Here is a 27,102-nt window from a genome sequence, read left to right on the forward strand (position 1 = left end):
AGATTAAGCAGTTACCCGCCCAATTGGGCTTATTTTAATCACGCAAGGCTGGAAAAACAAGCATTATTAGAGTTATTAAGTCAATGAGGTCGCGTTCAGGTGTTTATTGTGCTCACCGTTGGTGTATTACATTCCTATTTTGTGTGTTGTGTAGTAATGTCATCTCATTGAAGACCCATTTTTTGCTGCTGTCAGTGTGTTCTTCACACAGAGCTTGTGAGTGTGTGAGAGATAGATGAGAGGTTCCTTGTACACCCAATAACTTCATAGTTAATAATTAGGTTTAGGTGTGTATTCGTGAAATTGCCATTGCAGAAGAATATGAATTATCGGTTGTATTTGACGGGTTGTTGATTGATTGGGCGGTTTTTAGTCCATAGTTAGGCTGGAAATTGCCAATCCGATCTATCAACGCTGACAGGGAGAGAGGCAGAAATCGTCTGAGCTTAGTGTCTTCTGTTGGTGTGTATTGAGAAATACATGGTGGCACTCTTCGGCCTCTGTCTTATAAAGCCCAGGGGAGCCCTCTTCACTAATTGGGACAAAGTCAAAATCACACCAGCAGGGTCCTTTTTAATATTAACAAAATATCACATTTTGGAAAACACAGAAACGCCCCTGTTGGGTTTTTCTCCCTCAGATGTTAATTCTGTCAACCCCCGCTGCCAAAGCAGTTAGCCTCCGCCGCGCGATTATTGTATCTTTCATTTCTCTATTTGTTTGTTCTATTCTTTCTGTTTTTTTATACTTTTGTCATTTTTTCGGGGACATAACACACACAATACGGCAGACGACTAAATAACCAAAACCAAAGCATTCAGCCGTTCTTGGCACTTTTTGGCGCTTTTCACGGCGAGCTTCCAGGAACCAACCAGCTGTTGGGGGTCTGATTGTACTCCGTAAATGGCACAGCAAGCTAGTGTGTTGGTGCGTATTTGTGTGTGTGTTTGTGTGTCTCTGTGTGTGTGTGCGCGTGTGTGTGTGTGTGTATAGGTTGGTGGGTTATTCTTTGGGGAGGGGGGGGGGGGGGGGTGATATGTGGTTGGGGAGATATGGGGCAGTTGTGTCTTTTGTTTGTCCAGAATAACATTCTCCCCAGTGAAAACAGATACCATGCGTAGGTTTTTGTGTGTTACCTTGTTTTTTTCGTTTTGAGTGGGAAAGAAGCTATGGTCGTTCTGTTTCCAACTGTAATGACCCGGAATGATCCGGAATAAATCCCGACAGCGACAGCAGCGCTGTTGTATCGTCACTTACCAGCGTTCTGTTCACACCTCAAATATGGCATGTGACGAATTATATATATTTTTTAAAACAGGATGGCGAAACAAAATAATTATGAAACCTGTGTCATAAGGGACACTTCAATAGATTTCGTTTGGTGTCCAATGTGCAGCAGGGGGACTGTTCTGGTTAAAATGCTTTCTTTTATTTGTTAGTCTCACGGTACGTGCACCACCACTCATCATCATCTACTCTCCCCCCCTCTCTCTCTCTCTCTCTCTCTCTCTCTCTCTCTCTCTCTCTCTCTCTCTCTCTCTCTCTCTCTCTCTCTCTCTCTCTCTCTCTCTCTCTCTCTCTCTCTCTCTCGGTCATTGAACCTTTAGATATTTCCGCTTGAGTTCCGATATAACTATATTTCCTCTTTACCCCGTAGTGTGAGAATGGATTATTTGATCCAAAACCCTGTCTTTGACGCACTTCAGACTCTCTCTTTCCCTTCTCTCTCCCTATCACTCTCTGTCCCTCTCTGTCTCCATCCCTTTCTCTCTCCCCCTCCAACTCGTTTGTTGTTTCACTTTCCTTTCCTTCCAAGGTTAATAAACATGACATCAATACTCATCGTCGACGCGGTTCACCCCTTCACATGTTGATATACACGTCGACGGCCGAAGGCTGCAGCAAGTGCCCTGCTTGAACTATCGTGGGATGATCCCGATATGTCCTGATGATTGATGTGTTTGTTAAACCAGGAGACGGGACACTTGATCGGGGGGGGGGGGTCATTCTGGGACAAGGTGAAAAGGGTATGGTTCATTTATGTACTCACATTGCACGATGACAAACGATTCCCCTCATCGACACAATTGCAATGATGACTCATCAGGAATGAGAACACGCAGACCCACAAACACACACACTCTCTCTCTCTCTCTCTCTCTCTCTCTCTCTCTCTCTCTCTCTCTCTCTCTCTCTCTCTCTCTCTCACTCTCACTCACTCACTCACTCACTCACTCACTCACTATTACCATAAACACATCCACTCGTACTGTTTCCTGTCAGAACAGGGATTTATTATCAAAACGCAATATTATATTGCCTGGACGCGTTTGGACAGATCTTTGTCAATCATTCAACAGTGATGCGTCAATGCTCCCAGAACAACCCATACAAAATATGATGTACACAGCCATAGAAATCATGACAGCTGCAATCCTTCCCTGTTCTAGAATATCTGAGGTCTGTGTTGGTCGACAATATGTCTTCGCTGAGCCAAAATGTTGTTATTTTTATTTTCCTTACCGCCTTTCTTGAGGAAAAGCATGGCTCACAATAATCAGCATAATATTATGGATATTATACTACAAAGTACTATGTACAACAATAATATTGAAACGACAATACTAGTAGACATACAACCGCATAGGGATAATACTTTGATTATCTCAGTTGGTGGATGATTATTCAATCAATTAGTTTGACGTCTACCACAAAAGGATTGATGCTACAATTAGGCTATTACCTTGAACCTTAACATCCATTCGAATCACAAATTGATTTCCAATTGCAGATAAAAGAAATGCGTCTCACAGGATCAGCATGCATTAGGCTCATCCCTACATGCAGGGAGGTCCATTCCGGTAAGCATTCCGCGGCTCTCGGAGGAAATCAGAGCAGAGAGAGCAAAGTCACCTGGGTGACTTCCACGTGGAAAGTGATGGAGCGTGATCTCCACGCCTCCCGCGTCGTTGTTCCGGGGCGAGGTATGACTGGAAGAGGGGCAAAGGTTCAGCACGTAGGTTTAGTCAGAGATACGAGTTGAATGGACACGCACTCTGGAGGTGGTTCATGAAGTATCTGTCAGACCTAGGCAAGGATTCTGTCTATATTGTTGTGGGCTGAATGGTAAAGAAAACATGCCTATAGGGTCTGATTTACCCAGGAACATCTTCAGTGTCTCTTGCTACAAGCGGGATTGTAAAGCAGCTTTCAGACTGTTCATCCTTTCACTTTAAGATAGTACTTGCATTGTGTAGCATATTATCCTAGCTATCTTTGTGGTAAACGGGGAATGGGTAAAGATAGCAATTGTTAGTGCTTGACACTAGTTTCTATGAACATCCTTACCATACCGACACCAATATATTTTTTATGATCCTTCTGATAAATATGCTTATTGTGAGTTGCTTTGGATCAAATCATCAAAAGTTGCTCACCAGACATGCTTTGAGGCTGCTGGCCTTTGTGTGTTGTTCATCCAACTTGTTTTTGGACGTTGGTGGTCGATTCAGGCCTTTGCCTTCTTTCTGAATGTCTCCATACCTTTTTAAACAAATGAAAGAGATGATTTTAAAAGCATATTTACTGTTTGCTTTCTGTCCAAGGAAAGACACGACAACATCATCAATACGAAAATGCAAATACGCAAATTCCACATTGATGATGATGGTTTGTAGTTCTAGTTCTGTTTATAGTATTTGGCTCTGACATGTATTGACGTCAGAGAGATAATAGTTATTGTGTGTGGGTGTGTCTGAGAGACAGACCAATTCATATGACCTTTTAATAGACTGCATTGGAAATAAGGCTCTTTTTGATGTTTTTGCGTCATTTATTTAAAAATGATCAATCACTGATGAATTTCAATAAATAATGGTATTCACATCAGCTAATTGTTACACGTCACATATTTTTCTCCGGATTTTAAAGAGATATGGATGATTTGCGTTTTCAAACTAAGTCCACTCTAATTTAGAAAAAAGCTAACAAAGTTTTTTCTTTATCTCTTACACATTTCTGTATTTTCTTTTATTAAAGTTTCGATTCAGCGCAGCAGCGACAGCAGCAGCCTCATTGTTCCGCACTCCTCCCTCCACAACAACAGTTTGGGGTATCGGGGAAACACACCAGTTGTTAGTGATTTGGAGGCTGGAGCCGCATGCTCCCGTCTATACATTTCCCGGGCTGCTGCAGTGTGGGATTTACCCGGGCCGCTTCATCTAGGTCATTAGAAGGGCCGCGAGAGGGTTCAGGCTCTTCTGTGTTTTCTTCCTCTCGCCGCAGAGCTCTGGTTCCAAACACAGGCTAGAAGAGGGAGAAATAAATAGCCTTTGAACACGCGCACGCAAACACACACACACACACACACGCGCACACACACACACAAACACACACAGAGCAGTGTAATGATGACAGTGTGTGTGAGCGAGAGAGAGCAAGATTCACTCCAGTGTGAAGTCTGTCTGTGGTCCTACCGAGGGGAATAGCATTGGCCACCAGAACCCCTCCTCCTTCTCCTCCACCACCACCACCACCACCACCACCGCCACCACCGCCACCCACTCAAATCCACTGACTGATCCAGTGCCCAGGGTCTCACAGGGCCTAGCTCAGACATGTTCTTCTGCCCCCCCTCCCCCCTCCACTTCCCCTTATATGTACCTTGTGAAGCTATGCGTGCCATTTTCAGGCGATGGATCCCTAACACCATTGCTACGGCATAAACAGATCCAGCCCTGGCTTACTTTCGACCCCTCTGCCTTTGTTGTTTTTGTGTTTTGCTGCTTCTTTGTACTTTTTAAGCTGATTTTCTTTTAGTTGGAAAAAATGGAACATCTGGAAAAAGTTGATTCTTTGTCGAAGTTAGAAATGTACTTTTGGTGAAGAACAATTGCTTAGCAAGGTTACAACGAGTAATTTTTGAAAAGGCAGATTGCTTGCCAAACTTACAAAGAATCATTTGGAAATGGCTGATTGCTCACTGAAGTTACAAACATATTTTTGGGAAATATTAGTTAACTTACAGAGACAGGGCTTACTGAGATGTCAACGTGGAGTCAAAAATATAAGACTTGCACAAAGTAATCAAAATCCAACCTTGAAGCGAAAACCCGTTTGAGAATACATTTCGCCGAGATGGTCCTAATTTGTGCGTTTACAAAGGCATAAAATGCAATAGAAACAAAATGGTTTGCTTGCACCTGGAGAGTTCGTTATTTCAAGACGTTATTCTTCGGTTGAGGACCAATATTGTCAATTCATTTTTTTGTTGAGGAAATGTGAAATATTACACTGACACTGTAATAAATGGTTAGATATCTTTGAATTTACGATAAAAATATTTTCACATTGATGTGTTCATTTATAATTTTAATAACACATTCTTTTCCCTGAATGTAATTATGACAACTTTTACGATAAATTAATGTCAGTGACAAAAAAATCGATGACTTTCTGGTTAATTGGCTTGGCAAACCATGGTGTCTTCCATCTGCCCTCTCTTGCTCCAATTTAAATGTAAACCAAAGAATTTATATTGTTTTACATAACTATATAATCCATTTGTTGGGTGTATATTAATACCCTATTCCAGTGGTTAGTGTGTTTGTCTCCTATCTGAAAGGTGGTTGGAACCCCTACTGTCTGCAATGCAGTCTTCACATGCAGCCATCCTTGGGCTAAAACATCTTACCTGCTCCTCTAAGGGGAACTCTCATGCTCACTATTTCCTAATACAGCTGGTCGCCTTTCATGGTTGACTCTGCCTTCAACCATGCAAGGTTGTAAGGCAGTATTGTAAAACGCTTTGAGTGACCACCGGTTAGAAAAGCGCTGTATAAATGCAGTCCACTAACCATTTACCAATGCGGGAAAAAGACTTGACGATTGACGTCGTCGATCAGGGATTCGCGTTCTCCGTTCGGTCCGACGAGGCCAATGGGTTCTCTCTCACACTCCGTGTCTGAATTAGTTCTCTGAAAATAGCGGAATTAAGCAGGATTCCGTTTCCGAGATCGTAATTGCTTTGGAACACCGAGTCTGCCAATCGACTAAATAGTAAACAGATTGACTTGATTATCTGTGTCCACCTCTCTTGTGGCGGTTGGGGGGTGGGGGGTTGGGGGGGTGATGAATCAGAGATTGGTGACAGGGTTGATGTCTTGTTTTCCAGCACTATCGGGGTAATCCCTTATTTATGTTGCTTACAAGGCAAATGTCAGCTTCGATCCAGCGGCCTCTAAAATATTAATGTTTCGCTAGCTTTGGGTTTCATTGTAAACTTTTACTTGCTCACTCTTGAACCTCGTCTATACTTCGCCATAACAAGTCATGGATGGATCGTGTTGGAGGGATGGGGGCTATCAGTGTCGGAGCTTCTGTGGAAAATGTGCGTTCATTATTTTCATTGGCTTTAAGATAACGGTAAGTATTTTGTTTCAATCATGAATCAAAGCTAATATTTAAGCGACTCTAAACCAAACGGAGGCAATTAAAGTTAATGCTACATTTTCTAATTCATGTTCTTAATGTTGTGACATCAGTGTGTGTGTGTGTGTGTGTGTGTGTGTGTGTGTGTGTGTGTGTGTGTGTGTGTGTGTGTGTGTGTGTGTGTCATGTTGTGTGTTCTGGGTTATTTTAGGCATGGACAAGAGACTTTAAAATGAATAAAGGCTATAAGTGCTTAATTTAAACTGAATTTGATTAAAAAGTAGCAGAGATTATCCTTGCTTTGGCCTCATCAAAGATGATTGTTGACCTGAAATATTTAAGCCGCATATTTTCTATAATAAAATCTAAAGATTAAAAGTTAATTTTGCCTTTCAAGTGAGAGGATGTAAAGCCGTGATCAATAATTCTCTTTTCTTTCCTTCGGACTCATTGTGTAATGTAGGTCACAAGCCATACATCTGCATAACCTTTTAGATTTCCTTTTTATGTTGGAACTGCATGACTAAAGAAAGTCACCTCATAACTTTCAAACAGCGCCGGAAGTCGCTTCCCGCCAACTTTCAAACACACCCTTTTTACTTATGCCCCAGGTATGAGAAACGTTGTGGTGAAGGAGTGTGTGTGTGTGTGTGTGTGTGTGTGTGTGTGTGTGTGTGTGCGTGTGCGTGTGCGTGTGCGTGTGTGTGTGTGTGTGTGTGTGTGTGTGTGTGTGTGTGAGCATGGTGTACGAAGACAAAGGATGGCTTGGCCGGTTCTGTCTGTGTGTACTCGTGTATGAATGTGTGGGTTTGTTTTAGTGTGTGTGTAGGGGGGGGGGGGATTTGCTTGTATCATTATCTTTCTTGCAAAACGTATACAACGGGTAACATATTACAAAATACAAACTCTTTATCGTTAGCCTCATATCATCATTGTCTGAGTCATATTTTGGCTAAATTGTGACATCTAACCTTACTCTACTCTCCTAACCCTGCTGATTCACCGTGCCTTATTGGCTTTATTTCCTAAGCCAATCAGAGTGCTTTTTACATTCTTTAATCACTATCTGCCTAAATTATCTATTTGACTTAGGCATTGTTGATGCTAAATACAAGATGAACCTTAAAATACGACATAGGCAACCATGCTATGAGGCTAACAACATTTACTTCAGATCACATTTGAACACATCCTAGTGGGGCGTTGCATCGGATGGAAGCGAGTAGTGTTGGAATAAAACTACCATTTTTGAAGACGACATTTGAGACCCCTCCCTCCTACACTTCCAGAAGAGCTCGGCCTTCTGTTTGTGGAGCTCACCACCCCCCCCACCCCCCACCCCCGCTGTCTCCCCCGTCGCTCCAAAAACCCAGAGAGGAGTTCAAACGTTCACTTGTGTTGTGGTGGGAGGAGGTAGAGGCGCCGCCGTCCTGAAAAAGCTACCCCGGGCACGTGATAGGCCTGCCTAATCTCCTCTGTGGGGAAACACCAACTGCTGCAGATGCCGCTGAGATTAGATTGCGATTCGACGGTTTAAACGCGGCCGGGCACGCTGCCTTTGCCCACGCAAAACTTCCATATAGCTTCCATGTGAGCGAGATCACTTCCATGTGCAGACACTGCACTCGAGGATGCAAAACATAATCCGCTGTGATTGCGTTATGCGTTTGGCTGCCGGTCCAAAACCACAAGCCCAGCCGGTGTCATCCAGCTCGCGTATCGTATTGTACGATGTTTCCATTCTCCTTGCCCTTGCCTGCCCTTTCGCTCTCCCTCCGGTTTCCACAGACGACGGGCGTCGAGTGATTATGACCTGGGGTGAGCTCGCCAGACCACGTGTCGGCCCTGGGAAAGTTATTTGTGTGCTTTGGTGAATTGCATGCAAAAGTGCAGAGGTCTTGATGGAGGGAGGGAGGGAGGCAGGGAGGCTGAGCGAGAGAAAGGGAGAGGGAGAGAGAGGGTGAGTGAGAGAGAGAGAGAAACGTCAGAAGTGCCAAGTGCGTCCCTCTCTATAGTGTTTTGGATCAAATAATCTATTCTCACACTATGGGGAAAGAGGAAGCATCGTTTTATTGGAGCTCAAGAAGAAATTGCTGAGGCTAATGACGTCTTTCGGTTTTTCGTTTCATGTGCGTCATTCTAAACGTTCATTTGGTGAAAATAAATACAGGGATTTACTTCATACTTGTCTACGTTGATGGATTTCACCAACCAAAGTGTCTTATCTCGGTAACGCACACACTCACACAAGCCTACACACAACTGTCCATCTTTCTATCTCACTCACTTACAGAGACACACAGAAATGCCCAGCAAGTTGTTAGTTACTATAATCATCATGGTTACTAGCAATTAGATTTCTCTCTTTCTCCACCCTCCCACACACACACACACACACACACACACACACACACACACACACACACACACACACACACACACACACACACACACACACACACACACACACACACACACACACACACACACACACACAGTAAAAACGGTAAAAACGGTTTCCTAGCCAGTTCAAGGGTAAATCTATTGTAACCCATACCACGCCGCCGGGAAGACAGAGAAGCATTTGTAACATCCCCCCCTTCACAACACAGACAAACATGGTTAACATTGATTCCTTTGACTTTCTCCTGGATTACCTGTTGGCCTCTGTGCGCGTGCGTGTGGCTGTGCATGTGTGTCTTGAAGAGTTATCCCCACATGTACACTCCAACCCCACCCCTCTATGATCCCAACCCTATGCCCCCTGCGGATCTGTGGTACATGCACCTCCGTTGTCTGCATTTCCAGAAGCTAATATAGTCCATGTTACTTAGTTTTATCTATTACCTGTATTTAATGAGATAATCCACTGATTAGAGGAACAGACATTTGATGCAAAGTCTGTTTGACTAGACGCCACTTGAGTCTACATACTACACCTTTAACTGAGAGGTGAAGGGAGGGAGGGAGAGAGGGAGGGAGGGAGGGAGGGAGGGAGGGAGGGAGTGACGGAGACCATGACGGAGGAGGCCCTGGTTCACCCCGAGTTTGATCCTCTGTTCTGGGGTTTCATCAGAAGATTTACATCAGAAGATCGGAGGAGGCTGTGGGTAGGAGATGGATCGATCAGGGAGGAGGGTGAGGTGGTGAGGGGTTGGGGGGGAGGGAGGGGGGGGGGGTTGGTAAAAGGTAACGGCCGGGGAGTGCAGTGCTCTGTAGGTCACAGGGAGTATTTTAAAGCGCACATCATCCGTCGGAGGCCTGCGATCATTCGATTGATCGATGCGTTTCCGGAGGAGGGCATAGTCGGCGATCTTCGAGGTCGGGGCAGCGATATTAGAGCTGCCAAGTCGAACATAACCTCGCTTCCAGGCATTCTTCATCTCATCTCGAGCGAGAGAACACCTTTGAATCCGGATAGTGGTGTAGTAGAGAGAGGGAGAGAACTTACGAGGGATGTTCACCGAAAAGTATCTGTTACGTGTATGGGAAATAGCTCTTCTCCAATTCTTCCTCTTACTCTCGTCGTAGGACTTCCTCTTCTTGCCAGTGCACGGCTCACGTGAAGCATGACATCGGGAATAGGAGGGTGGGAGGTTAGGGTTTTCAAGGGTTGTTCCAGGGGGGTTGGGGGAGTGGGTGCAGCGCGGGAGGAGGTGTAGCAAGACGGGGATGTGGAGGAGAAAGCCAGCCGCCGATGAGGAGGTGGAAGGTGGAGGAGGTGATTTGGTGATTCTTAGGAGGGCTTAGGAAAGGTTGCTTGAGGAGGTAGTGTTTGAGGACGGAAGGAGGGAAGTGTACGATGAGTCTGAGGATGGGGCATGAGGAAGATGTGTGTGGGGGAGGGAGGGGGTTGAGGGAGGGGGGGTTGAGTGCTTGCTAGAGTCAATTTGGAACTTTTAAGCTAAAAACAGCGATATTAATTAAACCCCTTAATCCAATCCAAAGATTCCATGTGCTTGTGTTCCAATTATCACAGAGACGTGCGAGTTAAGAATCCTGCCTGACAACCGTTAATTAGGACGGGTGAAATGATCTGACGATAACGAGATACTGGTGGCCGGGAAAAAAAGTGTTACCGCCATCGGGAAGGATGAAATGCCGATGTTTAGACTGGCAGTGGAATGTTTTATAAGTTCTTTGTGTTCCGATTTTTGTGATTGTTTTGCATGTTTAATGTATTACTGTGGGAATGACATGTTAAGCCTTGTGGCTTTTGCTTGTCCAATTAGCCATAATTGTGTTTGAGAGTGTGTGTTTTGTATGGCTTCATCTGTGACTATTTGTGTGTGTGTCGGTGTGTGTCAAAACCACTGAATACGAGAGAAATCGGAAATCATGGAAATACTATCGTTTTTTATCATACATTTTCTTGAACACATGTGTATGAGCTATATATTTTGAATTAAAACTGCTTCTAAACCACAAATGTCTTTCCATGGCTAGTATGGCCTCAGCCCTCTCTTATATCATTTCCGAGATCTGAGCGTAGGCAGTCTGCTCATTTATTATGGGATTCTTTGAAAAACATTCACATTAGACTGAAGAGTTTGAGTGTGTCTAGTCTCCGATGTTATATGCTGCCTCCAGCCAAGTGGGCACAGAGCTGTCATTATTGATGGTATCCAAGAGCATCCACATTTTCCATCAAATCTCAACGGATCATCCATTGAAAAACAAACAAGCCAACCATTAACCTGAGGTTGATTTCCCAGGTCCCGTATTTAATTTCCCACCTTTTCAAAGAAATTGCAAAATGTAATCTGAAAAAGGATTTTTAAACATTTTCATTTCATGGAAGTTTCCTTTTCGTGGTTATTGTTTTATCCGAGTGTGGGCGTAAAACAGTTGCTATAACACGTTAGCCTGTCAGTTTCTTCATCCTAGCCACCAAACACAAAGCATAACATGTCAACAGGTTGTTTAAAATTCACTAAGATACTGAACACGGTGAAACCAAGAAATAATGAATACTGTATTTACTCATTATTTAGTCATTTACCGGACATGTTCATGCATGTTTCATGAATTCGGAAACGATTCATTAAGGAGCAGTTAGTGGACGAGACGTAAAGTAGGAACATCGTATTCAAGGGGTTTCTACGAGGAAAGAGTTGGACATCAGGAACACTTTCAGCCTTGGCGACATGCAGCTCACCACCTAGATAGATAGAAGGGAACTTTATTAATCCCTCGGGAAGGTTCCCACAGGAAATGGCAATTCCAGCAGCAGCAAACACCATGTTACAAATAGAATAAGAGTTAAAAACATGCATAAATGTGCAAAAGTATGAAATTCACCATTTTTTTAATATATACGCTGGGAAACAATATACAAGAACACTAAACAAGCCAATATTTACATGAGGGAGTGCCCTAATACCCTACCCTACCTTTAACAACGCAGCGAGTGGATGAATCAGAATCCTTATACAACCCTCACTTAATGTTGTGTTTAATTGTTTGGTCCGGGGCCTAGAGGAAGCGAAGGCCCGAACCAGAGTTACACAGGGAACGAAATAAAAAACCAATCCCAGCGACGCTACGCTCCATTCGGTGGTCGCTACACCACAGTGTGTGCTTATTGCAAGAATTAGGCTACGCAATTAGCCTAGCGTGCAGCGCTGCCTCTATCTGACGGAGGCTAGGCAGCACCCGATGGGGGAAGCAGTGCACGCATGTGGGGGGACATTAAAGACCTCCCACGCAGGGAGGAACTAGGGATATAAATCAAGCGCCGTGCCGTGGAAGTGGCAGCGACGCTGTTGGCGCCCAGTGTGACTTGTGTTTGTGTCAGAGGTCGGGTTGGGGTGTGTGGTTAGCATCCAAGTTGCGAGCAATATCGTGTTTTTTTTTTTAATGCCCGCATTTTTGATCGATGCTTCCCGGAAGCCGAGTCAAACGACGGCGGCGGTGACTCCGTGAATGCTAGGGGGAATCTTTTTTATAATGTATGCCTATTAAGGAACAGTAGTTTGATTTAATAAGGATACCGTATGTCTTTGCACTCCCCCCCCCCACCCCGGATCAATCCCGCTGACAGATTGGTTCGCTCATACCCGGGGGAAAAAAAAGGGAACAAATTTCCGATGGAAACGAGTGAGCCGGGGGAAAACGGACGGCTGTTTACGTCGGACGCAACGGCGCCTCGCACAAACGTGACTTAATTGTAATTGGAGTGATTTAAAGCATCCTGCGTTCTCTATTAGCATGTACAGAGACGGCGCATTATCCATAACGGACGGAGGAAACATGCGACGCAATTTGCACGGAGCGAGATCGCTGACCTATGACGTCAATCGAGATCCCCCCCGATCCCTTTACATTCCCCTAACCTTGATGGTGTGTGTGTGTGTGTGTGTGTGTGTGTGTGTGTGTGTGTGTGTGTGTGTGTGTGTGTGTGTGTGTGTGTGTGTGTGTGTGTGTGTGTGTGTGTGTGTGTGTGTGTGTGTGTGTGTGTGTGTGTGTGTGTATTAAGTTTATTGCACAAACATAACAAAGAACACACACATTACAGAACTCTGCCGAGTGGGTATGTGCATATAAAGTGCAGTGACCCATATTGAAGGAAAAAGAACGCACACATAAACACACTCATTCACTTACACACACACACACACACACACACACACACACACACACACACACACACACACACACACACACACACTAAACTTACATGTTCTGAACTTGAATGCACTGACCCTTGGATTAATGTCAATATATTAGGCACACGCGCCCACACTCGCACCAATACACCTGGACTCCATGATCTTTACCAAAATGCAGAGAACCATACACTGAGTCCATATGTAGAAATCAATTACACACACACACACACACTCTCTCTCTCTCTCTCTCTCTCTCTCTCTCTCTCTCTCTCTCTCTCTCTCTCTCTCTCTCTCTCTCTCTCTCTCTCTCTCTCTCTCTCTCTCTCTCTCTCTCTCTCTCTCTCTCTCTCTCTCTCTCTCTCAACGTAGGCGCCATCTATCAGCCCTGGCATCTGACTCGTCGATATCAACAGACACTTAAGGTCATGAAAGGTAGAAAAGATACCAAGTAAAAATCTCTCTCTCTCTCTCTCTCTCTCTCTCTCTCTCTCTCTCTCTCTCTCTCTCTCTCTCTCTCTCTCTCTCTCTCTCTGTCAAGGAAAACTACAGCCTCTCTCTTGGGAGGGAGAAAGAGAGTGTTTTCCAGAAACATGTGGGGGAACGGAAATGCAACCATTGCACTTCATCAACACATGGACACACGCATGGACCCCTCCTCTCACCCCCCTTCTCCATAGCTTAGAGTTTCACTCAGCGTTTTGTGCAGTCATAGTGAGTATCGGGGAGAAGTAGGGGTTTGGGTGCCCTCCACTTCCAGAGCTGTTATGGCTGTGGGTACGATTCCCATGATAGTCTACTGTCTAGGCAAAGCAAGGCAAGGCAAGGCAACTTTATTCATATAGCACTTTTCATACACAAGGCAGACTCAAAGTGCTTCAAATATAAACATTGTCATACAATAAAATAAAATAATAGATAAGTAAAAGAAAACAAATGCAAAGAAATGAGTAAAATAGAAAGTGCAATGTATTTAAGATCAGATCAACAGTCTCTCCGGTACCCACGTCGGGACTCCAACCCGACCTAAAGGAATTTGGTACTTTCTCTGGGACTCCAACCCGACCTAAAGGAACTTGGTCCTTTCTCTTGGACTCCAACCCAGATTCTAGGACTCTAACCCAGGCAGAACTTCAGCCTCAAACCCTTATCCTTTCTCTCTGGTATCAGATCATGTTTCTTTCTGGTAAAAATAGAAAATAAAGGGACATTTAAAAAGGCATTTTAGTAATAAAATAGAAAATAAAGGCAAAGTTAAAAAAGCTTTTTAGAAAAAGCAATGTATTTGAGATTTAGCAGAAAGCTAAAGCAAACATAAAAGTCTTCAGTCTTGTTTTAAAGGTGCTCAGAGTTGGGGCAAGTCTTAAATCCTCAGGGAGTTTATTCCTGCTATTTGTTGCATAGTAACTAAATCCTGCTTTCCCATGTCTCGTGTTTACTCTGGGGATAATTAGCAGATTGTTCTCAGAAGATCTTAGTGGTCTAGAAGGCTTATGTATTGGAAGCATATCAGTTAAATATTTTGGGCCCAAACCATGTAGGGATTTATAGGTTAGCAACATGATTTTAAAATCAATTCTCTGACCTAAAGAGAAACCAATGTAACGATTTGGTCTTTGTTAGAACTCTAGCAGCAGCATTCTGAACAAGCTGAAGCTTCCTTAGAGTTTGTTTTGGGAGACCTGTAAGTAGACCATTGCAGTAATCAAGCTTACTAGTGATAAAGGCATGTACAAGTATTTGTAAGTCTTTGGTGGACATGAGCCCTCTATGTCTTGCTACATTGTTAAGGTGATAATAGCCTGTAATAGCCAGTCTAACCTGTAGACTAGCCTGTATATTATCAAAGGGCCACTAAGACTACTGTGACTATTGAGTCCTGATTGTTGCTCAGGAGGTGGAGCGAGACAACTGGTAACCAGAAGATCGCCAGTTCAATCCCCGGCTCACCGAGTGTCGAGGTGTCCCTGCAAGGCAAGGCACCTCACCCTAACTGCTCCTGACGAGCTGGCTGTCGCCTTGCGTGGCTGACACCGCCGTCGGTGTGTGAATGTGTGGGTGAATGGGTGAATGTTCTGCAGTATTGTAAAGCACTTTGAGTGGCCACTGGTTAGAAAATGGCAGCGTAAATGCAGTTCGCTTACCCCCGTGGGAATCCTCTGAGATGCGACCCCACATGAAGCATGCTCTCGAATGAACTGTGTCTCGCTCAACGCCTTGAAGTCGCTTTCGGAATACAATGTCTACCAAAGGGACTGAGATGTAAATTAATAATATGATATGATATGTTGTGTTATGTTTGTGTCAGTCTGATAGGTTGCCGACCCCCCCCCCCACCCCCCCCCTGCATTTCCCCTCAATAATAATCACTCCCTATCTCTGCTAATTCCATTACTAGGATTTGAAGACCTGTATTTTGTAGCACATCTCTGCACATAATAAAAAAAATTATATATATATATATATATATATATATATATATATATATATATATATAGTCTTCCTTCTTATAAAACTGTGACACACTTGCGCAATCAGCGTATTCCTGTGTATACGGCTTTCCGCCGAGAGAGAAAGAGGGAGGGAGGGAGAGAGAGAGAGAGAGAGAGAGAGCATTAGGAGATGACTTTATGCAGCACAATGCAGACTTAAGTGTGGAATCTCCTTGGTCACGCGCCCCCCCTCTCCCCCCCCCCCCCCCCCCCCTCCCTCCTTACACCATGCACCATCTGCTGAACAGTAATTACATCTTGTGTGCGTGTGGTTGTGTGTGCGTGCGTTGGCGTGTTATTTAAGTAGCTCTCTCTAGTCTGCGACGTGGCAAAGGCCTGGTCTCTTGACCCGCTCTGCTTTGACGCCAGGCCTTTTTTTTTTACAATTTTTGTCAACAAGAGACGATTAATTCGCAGCTGAAGAAGTAAAATTAGAGCCTTCGGCTGAGATGCTCCCAGCAGCAACACAACACAAGGGGAATAACATTTGACTTAAGGGCGGAAATAAACACGGATTTAGGCCCCAATCCCGCAGTGAATGTTACGATTTTTTTGTGTAAAGTCGTGTCTTCTGGGGGTAATTGATATGTTTATTTTGAATGGTTCGATGGTGTGTGTGTGTTTGTGTGTGTGTGAGAGACAGACGGACAGAGAGAGACAGAGAGAGAGTGTGTGTCTGTGTGTGCGTGTGTGCGTGTGTGTGTGTGTGTGTGTGTGTGTGAGAGAGAAAGTGTGTTAATGACTGTGTGAGTGACTGAGTGTAAGTGAGTTTGATGGTGTTTTTGTGTGTGTGTGTGCGCGCGAGTGAGTGTGTGTGTCTGAGGGAATTCGATGGTGTGTGCGTGCGTGTGCGTGTGCTCCATTGATGACTGTGGTTTCGGCTCAAAACTATACTTAATGCATATAAATGACACATATATACAGAAGCGAATGCCAGGCTACGTCCCGGCCAACAAATAAGACTGGGACACGGCCAGAGTCAAAGCATCGTGCGTCAGTAAGTGATTCATAAAGCTTTGGGCTATTCAAGAAATGTGGACGTCTCATCGCGACATCGGGAATGTACGAGAAACGGGAATGACAGATGGACCTGACCCTAGTGGGCAACATGGAGGGAGGGCTGTGTTTGTTATCCCTTAAAACACACACAGACAGACACAAACACTCAGATAAACTCACTCACACAGACACACGCTCTCGCTCACTTACGCATACGCACGCACGCACTCACTCACTCACTCACAGACACACACACTCTCACTGACACGCAGGCACACACAAACACACACACTCACTCACTCACTCACTCACTCACTCACTCACTCACTCACTCACTCACTCACTCACTCACTCACTCACTCACTCACTCACACAAACACTCATTCAGTCATTCACTCCCTCAGACTACTCACTCGCACATTCACTCACAGACATACAAACACACACTAGCACAGACCAACCACCATATTTGTCTTTATTGCAGGCTATTTAGCGACGGACGAGGCGGTCAGGATGAATTTCCATTATTGCACTGCCCTCTATGGGTCTTATTCCTCCGGCCGACCCCCCCCCCCCCTCCAGCCCCCTCACCCCTTTAACCCCCCCTCCACACACACACACACACACACACACACACACACACACACACACACACACACACACACACACACACACACACACACACACACCCTCTCCCCTTCCTTAACCATCACCTTCTTTTAAATCATCATATCACCTCAAAAGAAACGGATGCGTCCGCTCCGCGCATGCGTCAGAGCCGCGGGGGAAATTGGAACGAATTCCTAAATTATTATCTTTGTGGTCGCCCAGTTGTTATTGAGTTATTTCGTGATCATTGTGTTTTTCTTGGTATTTTTAAAGATATTCCACTGAACTGAACTAGAACCACAGGGTTGGGGGAGGAGGAGCGGGAGGGAGGGTGAGGGACGGAGGGGGGGAGAAGGGGATGCGGTGCCTCTTTTTGCGCCAACGACATTCAAGCTCCGTCTCCACGTTGGCCACACGTCGGCGGGAGCTCGGTTCAGCGCGCCACTGCGGGAACAAGAGGAGAGGAACGGGAAAAAAATAAGAAATCAAAAAACGGATACCGCGACTCTTTCCTCTCTCCCCCCTTTTCGCTCACCTCTCTTCTTGGATTTGTTTCGTTCCACTCGAGCCACCGTGATTCCAGTTTCAGTGTTTGCAGACCAAACGTACGGTGGTCCCATGCACGGACCGGTACCGGGAGGGAGTCAGACCCCCCCAGACCAGCTGCCTCCTCCTCCTCGTCCTCCTCCTCCATCATCATTGCGCACGGATGAAAGTCACCGTTGAGGATCGCTCGTGGCAGCATCGCCGGTGTCTCTCGCTTACCGGGAGGATTATACAATAAAACGGAGGGATTTGTGTTGCTTTTCCTCCATGGCGTTCCTCGTGTGAACAGCGAGTGAACAAGGACCTTTTTTTTTCTTCTCCTCCATCATCACCCCCTCTTCGTCTTTTATTTTGAAGACACCTTGTGGAGCATGAGATGAGACTGCCGCTGCTTTTCGCCTCTCTACCGTGAGAGCCAGACGGAGAACGGAGGAGGACCGGAGGAGCCCCCCGTCCGTGTGTGTGTGTGTGTGTGTGTGTGTGTGTGATTTGTGTGTGTGTCCGTGGAGCCGTGTGTGTATCAGTCCCCGGTTTTGTGTGTCCGCGGAGCCGGGTGTGTGTGTCTGTCTCCGTTGGATGAGAAGATGCTGTGCGTAATGTGCTGTTCGAGGCTCCGCACGTCGAGCTGAGGACACCGGGAGCACGACACGACTTTAAGGATTTCTCCGGTGTTGCTCGGTGTGTCTTGGTGTGCGTGACCGTGCATCGGGAGGTTACGAGCTTCGCACGGATTCCACAGCCTACAAACCCCCGTTGCTGTTTTTTGTATTTTGTCAAGACTCCGGAATAACTGGGACGCACTGGCAGGTGGATCTTTGGGGGGGGGGGCTTCACTGAGGAGCTCCGGACGGTAAGAGGATTGATGGATTTTGCACACTTAAAAAAATGAGGGGGGGGGGGGAGGGGGGGGAGGGGAAGGAGAGAGACTCGGGGTGCTCTCCGTGGTGCTGAATGCTCGGTTCCCCCCCCCCCCCCCCCCCCCCCTCCGCCCTTCACCCCCGTCCCCTTCACCCCCGTTCTGCTCAGTCGCTGTGTTGAAAATGATCCCGGTTTAACGGGTGTTTTCCCCGGTGGATGGAGAACCGCGCAAAACCCCAAGCGGAGGCGATCCTCCATATCTATGGTGGAGCTCGTGGCGTCGCGGTGTGATTAGCTCGCGAACGATCGCCCCCATTGGTCGTCTCCCCCCCCCCCCCCCCCCCCCCCCCCCCCCCCCCCCAAAGAAAAAACATTCCTTGCTATGGGGATAACTCATAGGATCACTGATGTTCATATCTCATGGCATTAGGGCGGACGTATCGGGCCGGACTTTGGGGGTGGGGGGCGGGTGGGGGGGGTGGTGGGGGGGGGGGGGGGGGTGAGATGGAGGGAGGTGGTGGGGGAGGAGGAAGAGGAGGAGAAAGTTTGTGCGTCGGGCTGTGATCACGCAGATCGCCTCGTTAGCGGTTCATCGCTCCGTCGCGGGCTGCGATCGCTTGGAAACCTTTCTGATACCCCCCCCCCCCCCTTCGCACGGCGCACCGACCTGTGTGTGTTTGGTGCGTGCGTGTGTCTGTGTGCGTGTATGTGCGTGTTTGTAGGGGGGGGGGGGGGGGCGTGAGGATGCCACGGTGTGTTTAAGTATGTTTGCACGCTCACGCGCCTGTGGTATGTGCGTGTGGGTGGGGGGGGGGGGGGGGGGGGGGGGGGGGGGGGGGGGGGGAGAGAGAGAGAGAGAGAGAGAGAGAGAGAGAGAGAGAGAGAGAGAGAGAGAGAGAGAGAGAGAGAGAGAGAGAGAGAGAGAGAGAGAGAGAGAGAGAGAGAGAGAGCGCCACCACCACACAGCTCCTGATACACCGCGCTGCGCTGCACAATGCTCGATTATAGAATTATTTCCTCCTGTGTTACGATCCGGTCTGGAGCGTCGCGGTGTCGTCAGGGAGGAGGAGGGCAGGTCGGACTTTAATAAAGTCTTCTCCTGCTTTTCCTCGTGAGGCGTAATGTGGAGATGCGTTTTATCATTCGGAGGAGGAGCGGAGATGATATTTGGAAACCTCAGTCCCAGGCACTCAGCTCCGGGATGATGAACCTCTCCCGGTTCTTCTGAGAGCCCCATGACGGGTTTAGAGCGCGGTGTTTATGTCATTGGGTAAACGCGGACAGACGTGAGTTGAACCACTGTGTTTGCTTGTGCTTGTCTGCATAGCTGTGCGTGTGTGCGTGTGTGCGTGTGTGCGTGTGTGTGTGTGTGTGTGTGTGTGTGTGTGTGTGTGTGTGTGTGTGTGTGTGTGTGTGTGTGTGTGTGTGTGTGTGTGTGTGTGTGTGTGCGTGCGTGCGTGCACGACTGTGTGTGTGTGTGTGTTTACGCGACTGTGTGTGTTCGTGCGGACGTGCAAGCGTATTTGCGTGTGTGTTTGTTTTCGAAGCGTGTGGTGTCTACGCCGGGGACCAAGTGGGTGATATCGTCGGTGGGACATAGTTTGTAGTCTATTTAGCAGGTCTTATGTCGTAGGGGAGAGAACATAAACCTTGCATTTGGATTTTAACTGTGTGTGTGTGTGTGTGTGTGTGTGTGTGTGTGTGTGTGTGTGTGTGTGTGTGTGTGTGTGTGTGTGTGTGTGTGTGTGTTTGTGTGTGTGTGTTGTGTGTCTTCGCTGAGCGATGTTGTCTTCAGGCGTTTTCTTCCTCGGCGCGCTTTTATTTATTGAGATTGTTTTAGGGACTAAATTAAGACACGTACAAATCAATGTATTCCTGGATTGTTAATGGCGTTTAAAAAAAGGGGAGAGAGAGAGAGAGAGAGAGAGAGAGAGAGAGAGAGAGAGAGAGAGAGAGAGAGAGAGAGAGAGAGAGAGAGAGAGAGAGAGAGAGAGAGAGAGAGAGAGAGAGAGAGAGAGAGAGAGAGAGAGAGAGAGAGAGAGAGAGAGACCAAACGGGATCCAGACATGAAAAAAATGCGCAGTGGCCATCCGTGGCGGAGAGTTCGGTTATGAACGCAATAATTATAACAAGTGTCTTCTTATACGAAATACCCCCCCCCCCCACCAACCCCCTAGTTATCGCTTGCTCTGCAGGCTACAAGCCCTACAGTCTGATTCACAGATGTGTGTTTGTGTGTGTGCAGCGTTCAGCCCTAATGAGGCCCGCGTTAAGTCAAAGCCAACGTGATCCATTTTGAATAAGGACGCTGAATGTCATCTTCAACTCTATATTGGTCCTGCTGACATCCACTTGCTCACTAAGTTCATGGCATATGAATAAATAATCAGGAATCATATAATCATGTACACATATATATGTTCATGTTAATACATAATTATAGATATTAAATATTTGCTATGCATATATTTATATAAATATATCTTTGCTTCAACTATGATATTTAATAACGATCATTCTTCACTGACTCTCTTATCGAAAATTCGAAATGTCTGAAGTCAGGCCTCACTCCTGTCTTCTCCTCCCCCCCCCCTCCCCAATCCACAGATGACACCCCACCCTGCGACCGCACTCCAGTGATCCCCGGGGGGCCCCCGTCCCCTCTTACCCCCCGTGACGATGCACCACCGGCTCCCCCCGCTGCTCCTGCTGCTCGCCCTCTGCCTGGGGCCGGCGGCGGCGTACGACGGCTACGGCGAGATCTGCCGGAGCCTCTGCACGTGCGAGGAGAAGGAGGGCGTGCTGGCGGTGAGCTGCGAGAACCGGGGCATCATCCGCCTGTCGGAGATCAGCCCCGTGCGCTTCTCGGCCTACCACCTGCTGCTCACGGGCAACCTGCTCAAGAAGCTGGCGCTCAACGACTTCATCAACTACACGGGCGTCACCATCCTGCACCTGGGCAACAACGACATCTCGGAGGTGGAGACGGGCGCGTTCAACGGCCTGCAGGGGCTGCGGCGGCTGCACCTCAACAACAACAAGATCGACCTGCTCCGCGACGACACCTTCCTGGGCCTGGAGAGCCTGGAGTACCTGCAGATCGACTACAACTACATCTCGGTGGTGGAGCCCAGCGCTCTGAGCCGCCTCCACCAGCTGACCGTGATGATCCTCAACGACAACCTGCTGTCGGCGCTGCCGGCCAACGTCTTCCGCAGCGTGCCGCTCACCCACCTGGACCTGCGGGGCAACCGGCTGAAGATGTTCCCGTACGTCGGCCTGCTGGAGCACATGGACAAGGTGGTGGAGCTGCAGCTGGAGGAGAACCCGTGGAACTGCTCCTGCGAGCTGATCGCGCTCAAGGCGTGGCTGGAGAGCATCTCGTACACGGCGCTGGTCGGCGAGGTGGTGTGCGAGACGCCGTTCCGCCTGCACGGCCGCGACCTGGACGAGGTGTCCAAGCAGGAGCTGTGTCCGCGGCGGCCGCCCGACGATGGCGGCGGCGGCGGCGGCGGCGGCGGCGCCAGGCCAGTGGCACCGCCGCTGAGCACGGGCGGCTACTACCAGACCACGCCGGCGCCGGCGGCCACGCCGTCCGTCACCTCCTCGGCCGTGCTGAGGTCCTCGTCCAAACCCACCAAGGGCACGCGGCAGTTCAACAAGACCAGGTCAAAGCCCACGTCCCGGTTCCCCGGAGGCAACCCGTACAACTACGGCCCCATCATCGCCTTCCAGACCAAGTCGCCCGTGCCTTTGGATTGCCCCGCCGCCTGCACGTGCAACCTGCAGATCTCCGACCTCGGGCTGAATGTCAACTGCCAGGAGAGGAAGATCGAGAGTATCTCCGACCTGAAACCCAAGCCATACAACCCGAAGAAGATGTACCTCACCGGGAACTACATCCCGGTGGTGCGTCGCTCGGATTTTCGTCGACGCCACCGGATTGGATTTGCTTCACCTCGGAAACAACAGGATAACAATGATCCACGACCGGGCTTTCGGGGATTTAACCAACTTGCGTAGGCTGTATTTAAACGGTAATCTCATGGACAGGCTCCGAGCGGAGATGTTTTTCGGCCTGCAGAACCTGCAGTATCTTTATCTAGAGTACAACAAAGTCCGGGAGGTGGACGCCGGCGCGTTCCGCTACCTGCCCAACCTGCAGCTGCTCTTCCTCAACAACAACCTCCTGAAGACCCTGCCGGGCGACGTCTTCACTGGCCTCTCCCTGTCGCGCCTCAACCTCCGCAACAACCACTTCCAGCGCCTGCAGGCGGCCGGCCTCCTGGACCAGCTGAAGCTGCTGCTGCAGATCGACCTCTTCGAGAACCCCTGGGACTGCACCTGCGGCCTGCTGGGCATGAAGGTGTGGATGGAGCAGCTAAGCGCCGGAACGGTCGTCAACGAGGTCACCTGCGAGAGCCCCAAGCGCCACGAGGGCGTGGACCTGCACGCCGTCCCGGCCGAGCTCCTGTGCTCGGACCGCTCGGACGTGGCGGTGTCCTCGCAGAGCCCGGCCTTCGCGCCTTCGGAGCGACCGGCGGACGAGCGCTCGGCGGTGGCCGGCGGCGGTGGCGGCGGCGGCGGCGGCGGCGGCGGCGCCACCACGGAGACGCCGCAGCGCTTCAACCACGCGGGCGGCACGGTGCCCCTGTCGGTGCTCATCCTCAGCCTGCTGCTCGTCTTCATCATGTCGGTGTTCGTGGCGGCGGGGCTCTTCGTGGTGGTGATGAAGAGGCGCAAGAAGTCCCAGAGCGACCGCACCAGCACCAACAACTCGGACGTGAGCTCCTTCAACCTGCAGTACAGCCTGTACAGCAACCGCTCGGGCTGCCCCAAGGCCAAGGCCCCGGCGGGCCACGTCTACGAGTACATCCCCCACCCCATGGGCCACATGTGCAAGAACCCCATCTACCGCTCGCGGGAGGGCAACACGGTGGAGGATTACCGCGACCTCCACGAGCTCAAGGTCACGTACAGGAATACCCCCGACGAGGAGAGGGACGGCGTCTGCGTCGGCGTCGGCGTCGGCGGCGGCGGCGGCGGCACCATGCGGAGCCCGTCGTACAGCGTGAGCACCATCGAGCCCCGCGACAACCCCTCCCCCGTGCAGGACGCCGACCACTTCTTCAGAGGGATGCTGGACCCGGACAAGCACCCGTCGCCCCACCAGCCTCCCCCCCAGCTCTCGGCCGGCCCCAACCTCGAGTTTAAGTACAGCGGGCCCGTGTCCTACACGTACAACCCCAACTTTGACGTCCGGCGTCAGTTCTTGCACCCGGAACGGATTAGGGAGACGGTTCTGTACGGCACGGCGCCCAGTACTGTGTACGTGGAACCCAATCGGAACGAGTACCTGGAGCTTAAGGCCAAGCTGCAGTCTGAGCCCGATTACCTGGAGGTGCTGGAGAAACAGACCACCTTTAGCCAGTTCTGAGGCTCGCGGGATCCGCGGCAAACGTTAGTGCTAACGATACAGTGTTCACCCTTTGGTTGTTTTTTTTTGTTGCGGTCCTAGAAAATACAAAACACTGATTCAGCTTTTTAGGGTGCCCTGGCACGACACAAAACCAGGAAGCGGAGCAGTGATTAACGGGGTGTGCCGAACTATCGTCTTCTTATTTCTGGAAAACATGAGACATTAAAAACGCAAATGGATACAGCTTTCTGAAACAAAACATGGATGAGCAAAAAAATAAAAAAAATAGCTCTGAAAATAAGTGACAGAGAAAATCTATTTTTATATTGGTGAAGAAACAAATCACAAGCAAACTGTAAGTGTACAGGTAAATCTTACTTAAATTCATTCGCAGGAGTATAACCATACATAAAGTATATTGTGAATTTAAAAAAAGAAAATGTTTATAGGGTCACAAACTCGGACAAAACAATGTACAGCAGATCATCAAAACTGTGTAGGGACTATTTTCTGCTGGAGTCTGTAAGTAAGTATTTATTAATATAATCTGCCATGTCTTTTCAAAACTTTTGATTCTACATCAGTATTACTGTGTCATCAATCCTCCACACAATCCCCTTCAAAAAAGGCTTCTGTTTGTAGTTTCATTTACTGTAGCTTTGCATTGTAAAGTGGCTTTTTTATTTGGTTTTAAAAGGTGGCACACCCCAAATGTTTAAAACGGACTGCATCGCTTGAAGAATAAGAAAAAAGAAAGTGTCTTTGAATGCCTTCCGCACTTTTCCGGAGAATGGCAGGTGCAAAATGGCCTCCGCGAGCTCTCATAAAAAGAGATTATTATATTAAAAATGAATATGGATATTCATTCTTAATATGTAGAATTGATATGTTATCAACAAACGAAAAATTCATAAATGATATTTGAAGTAATAATTATGTTGTGTAATACTGATATTTTAATCAATGTATTTTTATACAGGCATTCGCATACTCTCTATTCCTTATCAGAAAAATTTGTTTTGATTGCTTTGCACTTTGCACTATATTGACCAAACTATGTTAATGCCATCAAATAAAAATGATGTCAGGTTCATATAATGTGCTGATGTACCGAACCTGAGACTTTTATTGGTAGTCCCAAACCAGACAACACGATAACCCAACCAATCACGAAAGAGCCATATATATTTCCAAACAGCACTTAGTGTCTAGAGACAACGCAAAGATTAGTTATGGTTCCATGTTGATGCAACGCAAGGGGGATTACGCACGCATTATGTCCTTACAGGCCCTCCTTGCGTCCAGCGCAAGGGCCTGACGTGCTCCTCCCAAAAACTGTTATCCTGCGTCAAGGCGACATAGGCAAGGGGTGGGATTTGTCCGCTAACGTAAACCCGACGCAGAACCAAGACAGGTTCACGACTGCGTCGAGGCAACTGCATTACGTCAACGTTGAACCGCAACGAAGCCTTTAAACGCGACCAGGTTCTTTGTAAGCTATCGCAAACCAGTTTGCACACTCGATGATGGATCTGATCTTCTAATCTCGCCCAACAGACTCTATCACCCTAGATGTGAGGCAGGCAGCACACGCCTCAGTGTACTCAAGCGGCGAGTCTTTCAAAGTGTAACATAATCAATGCCTTTCAATCAATGGGCATTATCTGAGATTGCCCTGTTTGCAATTATAGGCATTGCATGCAATGCATTATCGTCTAGGGGTATGGGTGATGGTGAGGGTGATGATTAGAGGTTTGGGGGGGATTAGGGGAAGGGTTCGGTGGGGGGTAGGCTACATATAACCCAGCAGTGATGTGATACTCCTCTGAAATGAGCTCCGGTAATGAAGAGAGCAGGCACGGTGCAAAGTTAAAACGGTGTAATGAAGCGTTTAAAAGGAGTGTCGAAGTCTCCCATGGCTGTTCAACCGTGCAGTTATCATCCTCAAAGTTGTACTTAATGTTCTCCTCCATCGCTCGTGCGAACGGCAAGACATTTAGCACGGTCGCTTTGTTTGAAATGCTTTTCTGTGCGAGGGGGACGAGGGGCGTAAGAAACCCAGAAAAAAACAAACAAATGAAAATAGCGTTCGCTCTCGCGTCTGAGGCATGGAAGTCCGCCCCGGTTTGATGGCAGTCGGTTGGTGGGTTTGGATTAACTTGGCCTCCTTTGCGCCGGATATGCAAAGCAGGCCCATAAAAAATTGAAGGGACACTGCTTGGCAGCCTTTTAACTCGGCAGTGTGCGAGCCACAGACGCCGATGATGAGTCAAACGTCTCGTCGCCGAAGTAGTGATCTTTTTCTCTCTGTACTCTGAGAAGATAAGGAGGAGGAGGACGTTCGACGGCGTCTTCACAGGCTTCGTCGGTTGACTCGTGTTTACCGTCGCCACACGTTTTAATTCAACGTGAAGCATTTAATCACGAGGGATTCCTTTTAATTCCTGATTTAGGTATTCATGGCGTTGTTTCAATGCAAATACGCGGTGTGCGACGCCGTCACCAATCTCTTACTTTTGATAAGAGAACAACGGCTGAACTTTGTCTGGCAATTGCCTTCTATCTTTATTTCCCGACCTCCACGCCGCCGCCCCCTCCCCCTATAAAGAGCGCTCTGCATTAGATCTAGGGAGGTTTTGGGGGTCTTTTGATGGAACGCCCGCACAGAGAGAACAGAAGGCAGCATTCCGGAGATGAGAAGGTGGCGGAATGGCGTGTAACTGTGGATGTGTCACGGCTCCGAGGCAGAGGGAGGGAGGGAGGGTTGTGATTCAGCGGCCGAGACGGCTGTGCAGGCGGCACGCGTCGGTTGATGCGTGTGGCGCCCGGTTTTATTATTCATAGCATTCGTTGTCTTCTTCTTCAACAAAAAAAACACAAAATTATCTTCTTCTTTTTTTTGTGTTTTGAATGGATCCGTTAAAATGGCGCATTTGTTGTTTTTGAGGAAGAGAAACCAAGACGCAAATAATTGGCTGTGCGCCTCTGATGGCCACATGCTGGCTGCTCTACATACAGAGTGTTTGTGTTGCGGTTGTGTGAATGTTATTATTGCTACATTTTATGTTGCATGAGAGAGAGAGAGAGAGAGAGAGAGAGAGAGAGAGAGAGAGAGAGAGAGAGAGAGAGAGAGAGAGAGAGA

The 27,102-nt window shown here is 47.9% G+C and overlaps 1 protein-coding gene across 1 annotated transcript; it reads left to right on the top strand.

The window, feature by feature from the left end:
- Positions 1–17,525: 17,525 nt before the first annotated feature.
- Positions 17,526–25,075, top strand: slitrk5 (SLIT and NTRK like family member 5). The gene is given in 3 exon segments (XM_030354921.1): positions 17,526–18,533; positions 21,149–22,465; positions 22,467–25,075. Coding segments are annotated over 2 exon segments (2,757 nt in total). The 5' UTR covers positions 17,526–18,533; positions 21,149–21,220; the 3' UTR covers positions 23,979–25,075.
- The last annotated feature ends 2,027 nt before the right edge of the window (positions 25,076–27,102 follow it).

Source organism: Gadus morhua, chromosome 4, assembly GCF_902167405.1.
Source record: "Gadus morhua chromosome 4, gadMor3.0, whole genome shotgun sequence".
In the NCBI taxonomy this organism is placed as follows: Eukaryota; Metazoa; Chordata; class Actinopteri; order Gadiformes; family Gadidae; genus Gadus; species Gadus morhua.